Source organism: Oncorhynchus mykiss, chromosome 6, assembly GCF_057628025.1.
Source record: "Oncorhynchus mykiss isolate SJ-2025 chromosome 6, ASM5762802v1, whole genome shotgun sequence".
Taxonomy (NCBI): Eukaryota; Metazoa; Chordata; class Actinopteri; order Salmoniformes; family Salmonidae; genus Oncorhynchus; species Oncorhynchus mykiss.
In genome coordinates this window covers 80,290,816-80,306,004 of record NC_143027.1, presented here as the reverse complement: position 1 = coordinate 80,306,004, position 15,189 = coordinate 80,290,816, and the positions used below count along the sequence as shown (strand labels likewise).

The 15,189-nt window shown below is 42.6% G+C and overlaps 1 protein-coding gene across 1 annotated transcript; it reads left to right on the top strand.

Moving 5' to 3' along the window:
- Positions 1-9,441: 9,441 nt before the first annotated feature.
- LOC149983113 (cortexin-2-like) lies at positions 9,442-12,880 on the top strand. The gene is made up of 2 exons (XM_090239015.1): positions 9,442-9,776; positions 10,484-12,880. Exon 2 carries the CDS (start codon positions 10,692-10,694, stop codon positions 10,938-10,940), a length of 249 nt encoding a protein of 82 aa, XP_090095141.1. The 5' UTR covers positions 9,442-9,776; positions 10,484-10,691; the 3' UTR covers positions 10,941-12,880.
- The last annotated feature ends 2,309 nt before the right edge of the window (positions 12,881-15,189 follow it).

Below are 15,189 nucleotides of genomic sequence, written 5' to 3'. Positions count from 1 at the left end.
TGTGAATGTAAGTGGTCAGAGAGGAGCATGAGGGGTGTGGCAGTATTTTGCAGATATAAAACCAGTAAGCCTAATAAAGATGTCTCAGCAACTGGGCTCTGATTGGAGAGAGTGCAGACTGCGTCGCTGTTCTTAATGTCTCTGTAAGTCAATAACCAAATAACCATTACCACAGGACTCTCTGTAATGACCCAACGGGACACAGGCCAGAGAATGATGTGATTACATTCATCATGAAAAACATCAGCCTGTCTCAAAGGAGAGAGAGAGAGAGAAAGAGAGTGAAAGAGAGAAGAGAAAGAGGAAATAGAGCAGAGAGAGAGAGAGAGAGTGAAAGAGAGAGATCAAATAGAGCAGAGAGAGAACGAGAGCTCAAATAGAGCAGAGAGAGAGAGAAAGAGAGAGGGAAAGAGAGATAAAATAGGGCAGAGAGAGAGAAAGAGAAAGAAAGAGATCAAATAGAGCAGAGAGAAAGGGAGAGAAAGAGAGAGATCAAATAGAGCAGAGAGAAAGAGAGATCAAATAGAGCAGAGAGAGAGAGAAAGAGATCAAATAGAGCAGAGAGAGAGAAAGAGAGAGATCAAATAGAGCAGAGAGAGAGAGATCAAATAGAGCAGAGAGAAAGAGAGAGATCAAATAGAGCAGAAAGAGAAAGAGAAAGATCAAATAGAGCAGAGAGAGAGAAAGAGAGAGATCAAATAGAGCAGAGAGAGAGAGAAAGAGAAATATCAAATAGAGAGAGAGAGAGAAAGAGAAAGATCAAATAGAGAGAGAGAGAGATCAAATAGAGCAGAGAGAGAGAGAGAAAGAGAGAGATCAAATAGAGAGAGAGAAAGAGAGATCAAATAGAGCAGAGAGAGAGATCAAATAGAGCAGAGAGAGAAAGAGAAAGATCAAATAGAGCAGAGAGAGAGAGAAAGAGAGAGATCAAATAGAGGAGAGAGAGAAATAGAGCTCAAATAGGAGAGAGAGAGAGATCAAATAGAGGAGAGAGAGAGAGAGAGATCAAATAGAGGAGAGAGAGATCAAATAGAGGAGAGAGAGAGAGAGAGAGAGAGAGGGGGAAATAGAGAGATCAAATAGAGCGGAGAGAGAAAGAGAGATCAAATAGAGCAGAGAGAGAAAGAGAAAGATCAAATAGAGCAGAGAGAAAGAGAGATCAAATAGAGCAGAGAGAGAGAAAGAGAGATCAAATAGAGCAGAGAGAGAGAGAAAGAGAGAGATCAAATAGAGCAGAGAGAGAGAGAAAGAGAGAGATCAAACAGAGCAGAGAGAGAGCGATGTACCAGGTCTAAAGGTTACATTAGCACTGAGCCAAAGATCAAAGCGCACTAATGAGTCTAGTAATGTGGGGCGGCAGGTAGCCTTATGGTTAGAGCGTTGGGCCAGTAAACGAAAGGTGACGAGGTCGTCGTTCTACCCCTGAGCAAAGAAGTTAACCCACTGTTCCCTGGCGCCGAAGATGTCGATTAAGGCAGCCCCCCGCACCTCTCTGATTCAGAGGGGTTGGGTTAAATGCGGAAGACACATTTCAGTTGAAGGCATTCAGTTGTACAACTGATTAGGTATCCCCCTTTCCCCTAATGTTCCCCTCTCCTGACATTCACTATATGATCAAAAGTATGTGGACACTTGCTTGTTAAACATCTCATTCCAAAATCATGGCCATCAATATGGAGTTGGTCCCCCCCCCCCCCCCCCCCCCCCCCCCCCGTCCTTGCTGCAATAACAGCCATAACAGCCTCCACTCTTCTGGGAAGGCTTTCCACTAGATGTTAGAAAGTCCCCGCAGCAACAAGAGCATTAGTGAAGTCAAGCACAGATGATGGGTGATTAGGCCTGACTCGCAGTCTGTGTTCCAATTCATCCCAAAGGTTTTCGATTGGGTTGAGGTCAATGCTCTGTGCAGGCCAGTCAAGTTGTTCCACACCGATCTCAACAAACCATTTCTGAATGGACCTTGCTTGTGCACAGGTGCATTATCATTCTGAAACAGGAAAGGGCCTTCCACAAACTGTTGCCACAAAGTTGGAAGCACAGAATCATCTAGAACAGGGGTTCTTAAACTTTTTCAGCCTGGGACCCAAATGAGAAATTCTGTGTTTTCCTGGCTACCAAGCTGAGGAAAATATGCAACTATAGGTAAACATCAGAACATTTCATTTCCCTTATGCCTAAAAAGAATGCAATTCATACAAAGACAAATAACAATGAAATACCCAAAAATATAGTTGTGTTTTTCCCCCCATTAAAAACACTCTTTACATACCTGTCTAGGTTGGAATTGTTGCTGTTAAAATACAATAAATCATTTCATTCTGAACTGGAATAAACGGATTGATCCCCTAACACAGATGTAGACCAGAAAACAAGTTTGTGGGAGTTTTGGGCTCAGTTTTTGACTGCAACACTGAGGTCATGCTCAGCATTGAGTCTGTTCCTGTACTTGAGAACCCTGACTCGCATAGGTATGTGGTGCCAAACTGGATCAGAACATCTACTGCTTTCTCAGTCAGGCAGGAGACTGCTTCCTGCTGTAGATGAGCAACCCAGAACTGTGTGAGTGTTGGTCTCAAAAAGCATCTTGCTTCAATCAGTTTATTCCAGTTAAGAATCAAATGTATTACTTGTAACAGCAACAGTTCCAACCTAAACTTGTTTTCAGCAATAATTTCTACAATAAAATGTACAGTAGGCCTGATAATTTTTCACCTGTACTGTTTCTTAGGGTTGCACTATCAGTAGTTAGCTATCTTGCTTTGGCTAATATCAGCTAGCTATTAGCTGAAAACAAGGGTGTTATTTGAAAGAGAAACTCACATCTACTACTATGAGAGATAGCACTCCCTTATTTCTGCTTATCATCATCACCTATTATAAAATGACAACAATGCCGTGCTAATTGACTTACTTTCCCACTGTCGAAGCACTGTCTCCTGACGCATTCTGCCCTGTTCTGAAATAACTCCCTGTATAACGTTAACGTCATGTTGTGCCAGGATGTTTGGTCAGGACATGTCATTTTATTAATTTGGTCGTGTCGAGAGACTCATTACTAAGCACTTCCCCACACAAAACAGATTGTGGGCGCTCCTCGATATTTCTCAAAGTTTGTATGAAAGAGACAAAAAGTAATCACTGTATTTGCTCAGTCAGAACTTGTGGCTAGTAGGAGTCCATTTCATGATAGCGGTGAGTGATGGCGAGCGGGAATAACAATCAGTGGCTTGAACAACAGCGCTGCAGCGTGTGGGTCGTGGAGTGATCTTCTAGAAAACTGCAGAAAAAAGATCCGGTAAACAGCGAAGCACATGGGCATCTCCCTCTACAACCTCTCCCCAAACTGAGACCGCTGATAAGCAGAGAGCGCACTGAACGGATAGCGCGGTTGCACTTGGCCAAATGAATTCAATTAATGAAATAATTATACATTTACGTCGCGACCAACCATTAACAGGTCCGCGACCCACTTTGGGTCTCGACCCATACTTTAAGAAACGCTGGTCTAGAATGTCATTGTATGCTGTAGAGTTAAGATTTCGCTTCACTGGTCACATTGGCAGTAAACCTACCCTAACCAGAAACCGTGGATTGATGGCTGCCAATGTTTGTCTATGGAGATTGCATGGCTGTGTGCTCGATTTTCTATACCTGTCAGCAACGGGTGTAACTGAAATAGTAAAATCCACTCATTTGAATGGGTGTCCACATACTTCTGTATATATAATGTATCTTCTACTTATTTTGAGATTAATCTCATCATTGATAACCCAATATTTCCACTGGTGATAATATGCTATGTGTGCATACAGTATCTGCTCATTCTGCAAAGGTATCTGGCACGATCAAATCTCAATCTACTAATGTTCTATTGTAATTACTTAGGACTTTAATTATATTTCTATAGGGGGTAGATCAGCTTTAATATTGCAGACAGATTGTAGCTTCCATCAATGTAATTGCCTGCATATTTTCCAATCACCCATCTTTTTGGGGGGTATACACACACACACACAAACCCACATAATATATATATATAAACATACATACACATTTAAAAAATATATATTTTCCTTTATTTCCTGCAAACCCTACCATCCCTCCCCTAGTTGGAGTAAACTAATAAACAATAACACTTAGGCTTCTACTTCCAGTTTATACATACTATGTACATTTTACAGACACAATCTATTTTACAATAGTTATATTTTGTTTGTTTTTAGTCCTGGCCTTCATCTATTTCTGATGTCCACACAATTCTATTTGCCATATTTTAACTGTGCTATTTCACAACAGTTCTGAACCTATATACATTTTACAGACACTGTATATTTTACAATTACTTTGGACTTTCCTGGAGTAGGCTACAATATGCAGTGTTATCAAAAAATGACATCTTAAAAGGGGAACAGCAGTAAAGGTTTGGTCACGCAGATTGAGGATGTGAATACAGTTGCCTCCTCAAGCCCCAAAGGTAATTTACTAGGTATAAGTTGAGTGGGAGCACATTCTCTCTTGTACAATAAATAGCCTAATGACCTGGAGAGCATGATAATATGCATACAGTGGCTAGTGAAAGTATTCACCCCCGTTGGCATTTTGCCTATTTTGTTGTCTTACAACCTGGAATTAAAATCGTTTTTTTTGGGGGGGGGGGGTTGTATCATTTAATTTACACAACATGCCTACCACTGTGAAACAAACAAGAAATAAGACAAAAAAAACAGAAAACTTGAGCATGCGTAACTATTCACCCCCCCCCCCCCCAAAAGTCAATACTTTGTAGAGCCACCTTTTACAGCAATTACAGCTGCAAGTCTCTGAGGGTACGTCTCTATAAGCTTGGCACATCGAGCCACTGGGATTTTTGCCCATTCTTCAAGGCAAAACTGCTCCAGCTCCTTCAAGTTGGATGGGTTCCGCTGGTGTACAGCAAGCTTTAAGTCATACCACCAATTCTCAATTGGATTGAGGTCTGGGCTTTGACTAGGCCATTCCAAGACATTTAAATGTCTCCCCTTAAACCACTCAAGTGTCGCTTTAGCAGTATGCATAGGGTCATTGTCCTGATGGAAGGTGAACCTCCATCCCAGTCTAAAATCTCTGGAAGACTGAAACAGGTTTCCCTCAAGAATTTCCCTGTATTTAGCACCATCCATCATTCCTTCAATTCTGACCAGTTTCCTTGTCCCCGCCGATGAAAAATGGGATGGTGTTCTCTGGGTAATGAGAGGTGTTGGGTTTGCACCAGACATAGCATTTTCCTTGATGGCCAAAAAGCAACATTTTAGTCTCATCTGACCATAGTACCCTCATCCACATGTTTGGGGAGTCTCCCACATGCCTTTTGGCCAACGCCAAATGTGTTTGTTTATTCTTTAAGCAATGGCTTTCTTCTGGCCACTCTTCTGTAAAGCCCAGCTCTGTGGAGTGCACGGCTTAAAGTGGTCCTATGGACGGATACTCCCATCTCTGCTGTGGAGCTTTGCAGCTCCTTCAGGGTTTTCTTTGATCACTTTGTTGCCTCTCTGATTAATGCCCTCCTTGTCTGCTCCATGTGTTTTGGTGAGCGGCCCTCCCTTGGCAGGTTTGTTGTGGTGCCATATTCTTTCATTTTTTTAATAATGGATTTCATGGTGCTCTGTGGAATGTTCAAAGTTTCTGATATTTTTTTATAACCCAACCTTGATCTGTACTTCTCCACAACTTTGTCCCTGACCTGTTAGGAGAGCTCCTAGGTCTTCATAGTGCTGCTTGCTTGGGGGTGCCCCTTGCTTAGTGGTGTTGCAGACTCTGGGGCCTTTCAGAACAGGTTCCGCTGGTGTACAGCGATCATGTGACACTTAGATTGCACACAGATGGACTTTATTGAACTAATTCTGTGACTTCTGGAGGTAATTGGTTGCACCAGATCTTATTTAGGGCCTTCATAGTAAAGAGGGTGAATACATATGCACACACCACTTTAACTTTTTTTTTTATAGTTATTTTTTTCATTTCACTTCACCAATTTGGACTATTTTGTGTATGTCCATTACATGAAATCCAAATAAACATCTATTTAAATTACAGGTTGTAATGCAACAAAATAGGAAAAATGCTGCAGTGATTGTTTTACAGTTGATTATGTCAGTGACCCGCTGTCCAACTCTCTCTGATAAAGACACTACATTTCAATTCAAGGGGTTTTATTGGCATGGTAAACATATGTTTACATTGTCAAAGCAAGTGAAATATATAATAAACAAAAGTTACATAAACAATATCAAATGTACAGTAAACATTACACTCACAAAAGTTCCAAAAGAATAAAAACATTTCACATTACATATTATGTCATATACAGTGTTGTAATGATGTGCAAATAGTTAAAGTACAAAAGGAAAATAAATAAACAAATCTAGGTTGTATTTACAATGGTGTTTGTTCTTCACTGGTTGCCCTTTTCTTGTGGCAACAGGTCACAAATCTTGCTGCTGTGATGGCACACTGTGGAATTTCACCCAGTAGATATGGGAGTTTATCAAAATCTGATTTGTTTTCAAATTATTTGTGGGTCTGTGTAATCTGAGGGAAATATGTGTCTCTAATACGGCAGTACATTTGGCAGGAGCTGAGGAAGTGCATCTCAGTTTCCACCTAATTTTGTGGGCAGTGAGCACATAGCCTGTCTTCTCTTAAGAGCCAGATCTGCTTTCGGCAGCCTTTCTCAATAGCAAGGCTCACTGAGTCTGTACATAGTCAAAGATTTCCTTCATTTTGGTCAGTCACAGTGGTCAGGTTTTCTGCCACTGTGTTTAGGGCCAAATAGCATTCTAGTTTTTTGTAAATTCTTTCAATGTGTCAAGTAATTATCTTTTTGTTTTCTCATGATTTGGTTGGGTCCAATTGTGTTGCTGTTGGGGCTCTGTGGGGTCTGTTTGTGAACAGAGCCCCAGGACCGGCTTGCTTAGGGGACTCTTCTCCAGGTTAATTTCTCTGTAGGCGATGGCTTTATTATGGAAGGTTTGGGAATCACTTCCTTTTAGGTGGTTGTAGAATTGAACTTCTCTTTTCTGGCTGGTATCGGCCTAATTCTGCTCTGCAAGCATTATTTGGTGTTTTACATTGTACACAGAAGATATTTCTATTGTCAAAGATTCACTTGCGGGTGAAGCACATTCCAGATGACGAATCTGATAACAGTGATTCTATTGTGACTTAACAAGCCACAGGGTTCTTTAAAAGCCCATCCCTCTATCCCTACATCCCCCTGTTCCTCCACCTCTCAATCCCATCATCAATTCATCCCTCTATCCACGTCCCTCCATTCCTACATCCCACCATCCCTCTGTCATCAGGCAGTGTCTGGTAATGAGTGTTTAATTAGATGGGCTGTTTCAATTATCAGCCAGCCAACAGTAGCACCAATTACACTACATATTATACAACCCATTGGGGAGGAGCTTATGTAGCAGTATACCTACAGGGTGAATATGACCTCATAGTGTAGCAGTATACCTACAGGGTGAATATGACCTCATAGTGTAGCAGTATACCTACAGGGTGAATATGACTTCATAGTGTAGCAGTATACCTACAGGGTGAATATGACCTCATAGTGTAGCAGTATACCTACAGGGTGAATATGACCTCATAGTGTAGCAGTATACCTACAGGGTGAATATGACCTCATAGTGTAGCAGTATACCTACAGGGTGAATATGACCTCATAGTGTAGCAGTATACCTACAGGGTGAATATGACCTCATAGTGTAGCAGTATACCTACAGGGTGAATATGACCTCATAGTGTAGCAGTATATCTACAGGGTGAATATGACCTCATAGTGTAGCAGTATACCTACAGGGTGAATATGACTTCATAGTGTAGCAGTATACCTACAGGGTGAATATGACCTCATAGTGTAGCAGTATACCTACAGGGTGAATATGACCTCATAGTGTAGCAGTATACCTACAGGGTGAATATGACCTCATAGTGTAGCAGTATACCTACAGGGTGAATATGACCTCATAGTGTAGCAGTATACCTACAGGGTGAATATGACCTCATAGTGTAGCAGTATACCTACAGGGTGAATATGACCTCATAGTGTAGCAGTATATCTACAGGGTGAATATGACCTCATAGTGTAGCAGTATACCTACGGGGTGAATATGACATAGTGTAGCAGTATACCTACAGGGTGAATATGACCTCATAGTGTAGCAGTATACCTACAGGGTGAATATGACCTCATAGTGTAGCAGTATATCTACAGGGTGAATATGGCTTCATAGTGTAGCAGTATATCTACGGGGTGAATATGACATAGTGTAGCAGTATACCTACAGGGTGAATATGACTTCATAGTGTAGCAGTATACCTACAGGGTGAATATGACCTCATAGTGTAGCAGTATACCTACAGGGTGAATATGACTTCATAGTGTAGCAGTATACCTACAGGGTGAATATGACCTCATAGTGTAGCAGTATACCTACAGGGTGAATATGGCTTCATAATGTAGCAGTATATCCTGCAGCATTAACAGAGCAGTACCTATAGAGATCAGTAGCTGGAGGGGCCTGCAGGCAAAACCATCACAGTCCTCATATTCGGATGGATCTAGAAAATAAAAATAAAGAAGAGGAGAAGGAGTGGGAAAAGGAGGAGGGGAAGAAGCAGTGGTGGAGAAAGAGGAGGAGGGAGAGGAGGGCTGTTGCTGCAGCCCCAGTACTAGTGCAGCAGAGGGAGAGAGTGTGTGTGTGTCTGTGCGTGAGAGAGAAAGAGAGAGAGAGAAACAGCAGACTGACTGGCTGTGTGAGACTAACAAATGGTTGCCATGCAGCAGGAGGGGGGAACGTGCTTTTGGAGGGAGAGGTAGAGAGACAGAATGATAATGAAGAGGAGGAGGAGGAGGCAGCGAACCTGATGCTGAGCCATCTGACCAGCAGATGGGGGTTAGTCTTGTGTATCTAATGAGAGGACTATGGATGGAGAGATACATTTACGGAGGGAGGGCTGTGTGTGTGTGCGTAGCGTGCTCTAGGAAACAGCAGTTCTCCAGTAGAAACAGAAACAGAAACAGCAGCAACAGGTTGGAAAGAATGTCACGACAGTGAGCTGCCTGCCTTCCTGCTGCCTACCTCTTCTCTACCCAACCACATCACATCTTCTGTCAACAGCACATCGCCTATCTCTCTCTCTCTCTCTCTCTCTCCTTTTCTCCCTCCCTCTCTCTCTCTCTCTCTCTCTCTCCTTTTCTCCCTCCCTCTCTCCTTTTCTCCCTCCCTCTCTTGCTCTCTCTCCTTTTCTCCCTCCCTCTCTCTCTCTCTCTCTCATTTTCTCCCTCCCTCCCTCTCTCCCTCCCTCTCTCTCTCGCTCTCTCTCCTTTTCTCCCTCTCTCTCTCCTCCTCTCTTTCTCTCTCTCTCCTGCTCTCTCACTCTCGCTCTCTCTCCTTTTCTCCCTCCTCTCTCTTTCGCTATAACTCTCATTCTCTTACACTCTTTCTCCCACTATCTTCTCCCTCTCTCGGATCCATCTTTCTCATTTTCTCCTCTATCCCTCTCTCCCACTATTTTCTCTCTCTCCTCTCTCTCTCTTGCCACCTGCTGCTCAGTCATACCCCAGGCAGAAAGAGGCTAGTGTTGGTATCGTATGAGAGCAGTCCTCATTCCTCACAGACCTCTGTCTTTTCTCCTTTCTGTTATCATGTGTTGTCAGTCTACATCACCTCCTTTTGTGATGAGATTACACCATCTGGCCAGCTGCTACTCACAACAAGCAACAGGTACAGAGGCTTTCTCCTTATTATACTATGCATCACAATGCATGTGTGATGTCAGGTTTTTGTTTGATATCCTATCGCTTATATGGTTTATGCCATGATGCATTTTCATTTAGTTACGGCATCAATGGAGAATAAGTCGAACTGAATTCGACATAGGCTTTGAACCGCATGTTACTGTTGTGCGGACTGTGTGTTTTTGATGTTATTACTGAACGTTAGATTGTCGTGTCTCTGTCGGTCTTCCTCTGTCTCTCTGGTGTGTATGTCCATGTTAGCGGTCTGCCGACTTCAGTTATGTGTACGATGAACAGAGGAGCTGGAGCGTGTGGATGTTTTAACGTTGTGTTTGATTAGATATTTACAGAGCAGCTATTTATAGATGACTATTTATTAATGTTTCATTTCATTCAGTTCAATCATATTGGGTGGTTTCATTTGGTGGTTTAGATACGTACAGTTGCCAAAGTAAATTATTTATATTAAATTGTGTGTTATAGTAAATTCTAAACAGTACAGGAATTTAGTCTCCTTATGGGATCCTTTTATGCCAAAACGTGCAGATATACAGTGAACAATCTAAAGGTAAACGACTCCAACACAGCACCAACCCCCTCTCTTCCTCTGCTCTCTCCCTGTCTCGGTCTTTCTCTCTCTCTCGCTCTCTCCACTCTCTGCCTCTCTCTCTCTCTCTCTCTGTCTCTCTCCAGGTAGCATGCAGGCTTCTCCCCGTCTGGGCGTGTGTTGACCATGTGAAGCTAGCTTCCTGCTATGAGCGTGTGTTCACCAGGGTCATATTCATTAGTGTACACTGTAGCAAAATGGAAAACAAAAACAAGCGTTTCTCATTGGACAAGTCCAGGTAGTCCCCCCTGTTTCAGTCCGTTTTCTTCAGTTTGGTGCTAGTGAACACCACCCATGTGTAGCCTCCACTATAACCACTCCCCGACTGCTATGAGTGACAGTGAAATGCTTCTCAACTCCTTGATCCTGTCGGAGCAGAAGGCAGCATTTGCCTTCATAGGGATGTTGCTGCTGGTCCTGGGCCTGCTCATAGTCCGGTGTTTCAGGATCCTTCTGGACCCCTACAGTAGCATGCCCTCCTCCAACTGGTCTGATGGGATAGAGGGCCTGGAGAAAGGGACATTTGAATATGCACTGACCTAACACAGAAGGATACACACATCACATACATTGATTGCAGAGGCACGTATGCACGTACACAAGCATGCACACAGGAACGAGTATGCATTCATGCACACACACGCAGAAAACACACACACACCACAGACACATTAGATCCCAGCCAGCCCCTGAAAACTGGAATGAATTAACTGAAGATGAAGCTGTTTCTGTGAGCTTTTACTGAAACTCTGTCCAGCTCATTGTCTTAGGTAGGCTTTGCTTTCGTCGTCCGAGGGACTATAGCGTCACGTAGGACTGACGCCACCTGTGGAAAGACAATGCGTTCCACATGGGTAACATGTGAGTTGGTATTGAGCCTGGTTAGAGAGAACAGAGAACCATGCCTGTGGCAAGATGGAGGTCTCAGGGAAAACCACACATCTAGTGATTAATTTGGAGAAAGGTGAGAACTAATTCTGATCCTGATTCAGACAGGAGTAACATGGAGGAGAGGATCCCATCTTTCACATGGCTCTACTCTACACAACACAGCAATGTACGGATGGAAACAGGGTAATACAAGAATACCATACCAGAGCTAATCAACCATCAAAGTGCTGTTTGTCTGTCATCCTAATGGATTGTTGTGTAGTTCATTTAGGACGGTCCTATAGAACAAGATTGTTATATTATAGTAAGACTGATATTGACTGACCAACATTGTTCTCAGTTTCAAACAGATGATGTTAATAATGTTGATGATGGCGAAGATGAGGAGGAGAAGAAGGATGATGATAATGATGATGATATTTTTTTTATTTAACCTTTATTTAACTAGGGAAGTCAGTTAAGAACAAATCCTTATTTACAATGATGGCCTACTTGGGCCAAACCCGGACGACGCTGGGCCAATTATGTGCCGCGCTATGGGACTCCCAATCACGGCCGGATGTGATACAGCCTGGATGATGATGATGGGGATGATAACATTGATGATGATGATGGTGGTGATGATAATAATGATGATGATAACATTGACGATGATAATGATAATGACTAGTGCATTACATGTGTGTCATGTTCTTTTGTAAACCTACTGATCTGGCAGAGAGATACTATCTCTGAACTGTGATTTATCTGGACATGGTGTACAGAACTGTTTCTAATCAATGCAGCAATGGTCTTCAGAGTGAGTACTGTATGTATATACTGTTGATGAGATAAGAGAAGAGAAGAGAAGAGGCTGTCATCTCGGAGACAAAGGTTTTTAACGTTGGGAGAGTCTTGTCACTGGCTGTCTCCTGAGGGAAAGGTTACTGGGATAATGATGGTGGAGGAGTCCACACTGCACACACCTCACCCTTCTTCACACCTCCTACCCTGCACAGTCTCATCCCCTCCTCACCCATCCTCCCCTGCACATGAGTCCCTCTCTCACCCCTCCTCCCTGGCACAGTCTCATCCCCTCCTCACCCATCCTCCCCTGCACATGAGTCCCTCTCTCACCCCTCCTCACCCCTCCTCCCTGGCACAAGACTACCTCTCTCACCCCTCATGCTTCTTACCCCCTCCTTACTCTCCTTTATCTACTCACCCTTCCTCCTCCTCACACATACTCACTCCTCCACACCATCCCCCTCACTCTTCCTCACTCCTCCTAACCCTAGGAATGGAGGAGAGAGCCCTCACCCAGACAGAAACAGAATGTTCATCTCAGTGCTGTGAATCTGCCTTACTGTGACCTATGGGTTTACGTGCCTTTGTTTAGAAATATTTGCCCGTGTGTGTGTGTGCACATGCTTGTGTGTGTATCTGTGTGTGCACCCACGTGTGTGTGTGATCATGCTTGTATGTGTGCGTGCGTATGTCATGATGACTGATGACGGTGTATCTACTCCACTGTTGCTCAGAGCCAGAGGAAGAGACAACTCATTGCTGTTGGAATAAATCATGTCAAATAAAAACGACTTTATTTAAACAAATTCATTATTAATGCTTCCTGTGTCTACAAAATATATGATAAAACAATTCACACATCTATTCAATCACTTGTAGTCTTGAATACTAACATTGAAGTGATTGATGTTTTACTGATATATGGACTAAAACGGATACCACAATGGCCCTCAAAGAACTTCACTGGACTTTATGCAAACTGGAAACCACATATCCTGAGGATGCATTTATTGTAGCTCCTGAAATTCTTTCAACATATTGATTGTTGTACTCGCGCTGCTAAAACCCTTGACCGTTTCTATACTACTTTCCAGAAAGCATATAAGGCCCTCCCCCGCCCTCCATTCGGCAAATCGGACCACAATTCCATCTTGCTTCTCCCCTCCTATAGGCAGATACTCAAACAGGATACACCCCTAGTGAGGACTAGGACCGATTATGATTTTTTCAACGCCTATACCGATTATTGGAGGACCAAAAAAAGCCGATACCGATAAATCGGACGATTTTTTAAAAATGTATTTGTAATAATGACAATTACAACAATACTGAATGAACACTTATTTTAACTTAATATAATAATGAAACATGTTAAATTTGGTTTAAATAATGCAAAAATAAAGTGTTGGAGAAGTAAAAGTGCAATATGTGCCATGTAAAAAAGCTAACATTTGAGTTCCTTGCTCAGAACATGAGAACACATGAAAGTTGCTGGTCCCTTTTAACATGAGACTTCAATATTCCAAGGTAAGAGGTTTTAGGTTGTAGTTAATATAGTATTTATAGGACTATTTCTCTCTATACCATTTGTATTTCATATACCTTTGACTACTGGATGTTCTTATAGGCACTATAGTATTGCCAGTGTAACAGTATAGCTTCCGTCCCTCTCCTCGCTCCTACCTGGGCTCGAACCAGGAACACATCGACAACAGCCACACTCGAAGCAGCGTTACCCATCGCTCCACAAAAGCCTTGCAGAGCAAGGGGAATAACTACTCCAAGTCTCAGAGCGAGTGACGTTTGAAACGCTATTAGCGCACACCCAGCTAACCAGCCAGCCATTTCACATCGGTTACACCAGCCATTAAGCTGATAGGCTTGAAGTCATAAACAGCGCTGTGCTTGCGAAGAGCTGCTGGCAAAACGCACGACAGTGCTGTTTGAATGAATGCTTACGAGCCTGCTGCTGCCTACCATCGCTCAGTCAGACTGCTCTATCAAAACATAGACTTAATTACAACATAACACACAGAAATACGAGACTTTGGTCATTAATATGGTCGAATCCGGAAACTATCATTTTGAAAACAAGGGAAATACGGAACCGTTTGGCATTTCATCTAACGGGTGTCATCCCTAAGTCTAAATATTCTTGTTACATTGCAGAACCATCAATGTTATGTCATAATTACGTAAAATTCTGGCAAATTAGTTCGCAATGAGCCAGGCTGCCCAAACTGCGTGCAATGAACGCAAGAGAAGTGACACAATTTCACCTGGTTAATATTGCCTGCTAACCTGGATTTCTTTTAGCTAAATATGCAGGTTTAAAAATATATACTTCTGTGTATTGATTTTAAGAAAGGCATTGGTGTTTATGGTTAGGTACAGTCGTCCAACGATTGTCCTTTTTTCGCAAATGCGCTTTTGTTAAATCATCCCCCAGCGTTGCATTGATTATATGCAACGCAGGACACGCTAGATAAACTAGTAATATCATCAACCATGTGTAGTTATAACTAGTGATTGTCTTTTATTAGATAAGTTTAATGCTAGCTAGCAATTTACCTTGGCTTCTACTGCATTCGCATAACAGGCAGGCTCCTCGTGGAGTGCAAAGAGAGGCAGGTGGTTAGAGCGTTGGACTAGTTAACTGTAAGGTTGCAAGAATGGATCCCCCGAGCTGACAAGGTGAAAAATCTGTCGTTCTGCCCCTGAACAAGGCCGTTAACCCACCGTTCCTAGGCCGTCATTGAAAATAAGAATGTGTTCTTAACTGACTTGCCTAGTTAAATAAAGGTATAATTTTTTTTTAAATAGGCTAAATTGGCGCCCAAAAATACCGATTTCCGATTGCTATGAAAACTTGAAATCGGCCCTAATTAATCAGCCATTCTGACCTCTAGTCAGGACTTTTCAATGCTGGTCTGACCAATCCGAATCCGCGCTTCAAGATTGTTTTGATCACGTGGACTGGGATATGTTCAGAGTAGCTTCAGAAATAACATTGACACATATACTGATACGGTGAATGAGTTTATGTATTACTGATATATAGCTCTCGCCAGTTCGTACAACACTATTGTTTCTAAGATGGCGTAGCAGTCAGACG

Coding starts and splice junctions, on each gene's coding strand:
- LOC149983113 (XM_090239015.1), top strand. CDS start 10,692: ATGTGTAGCCTCCACTATAACCACTCCCCGACTGCTATGAGTGACAGT.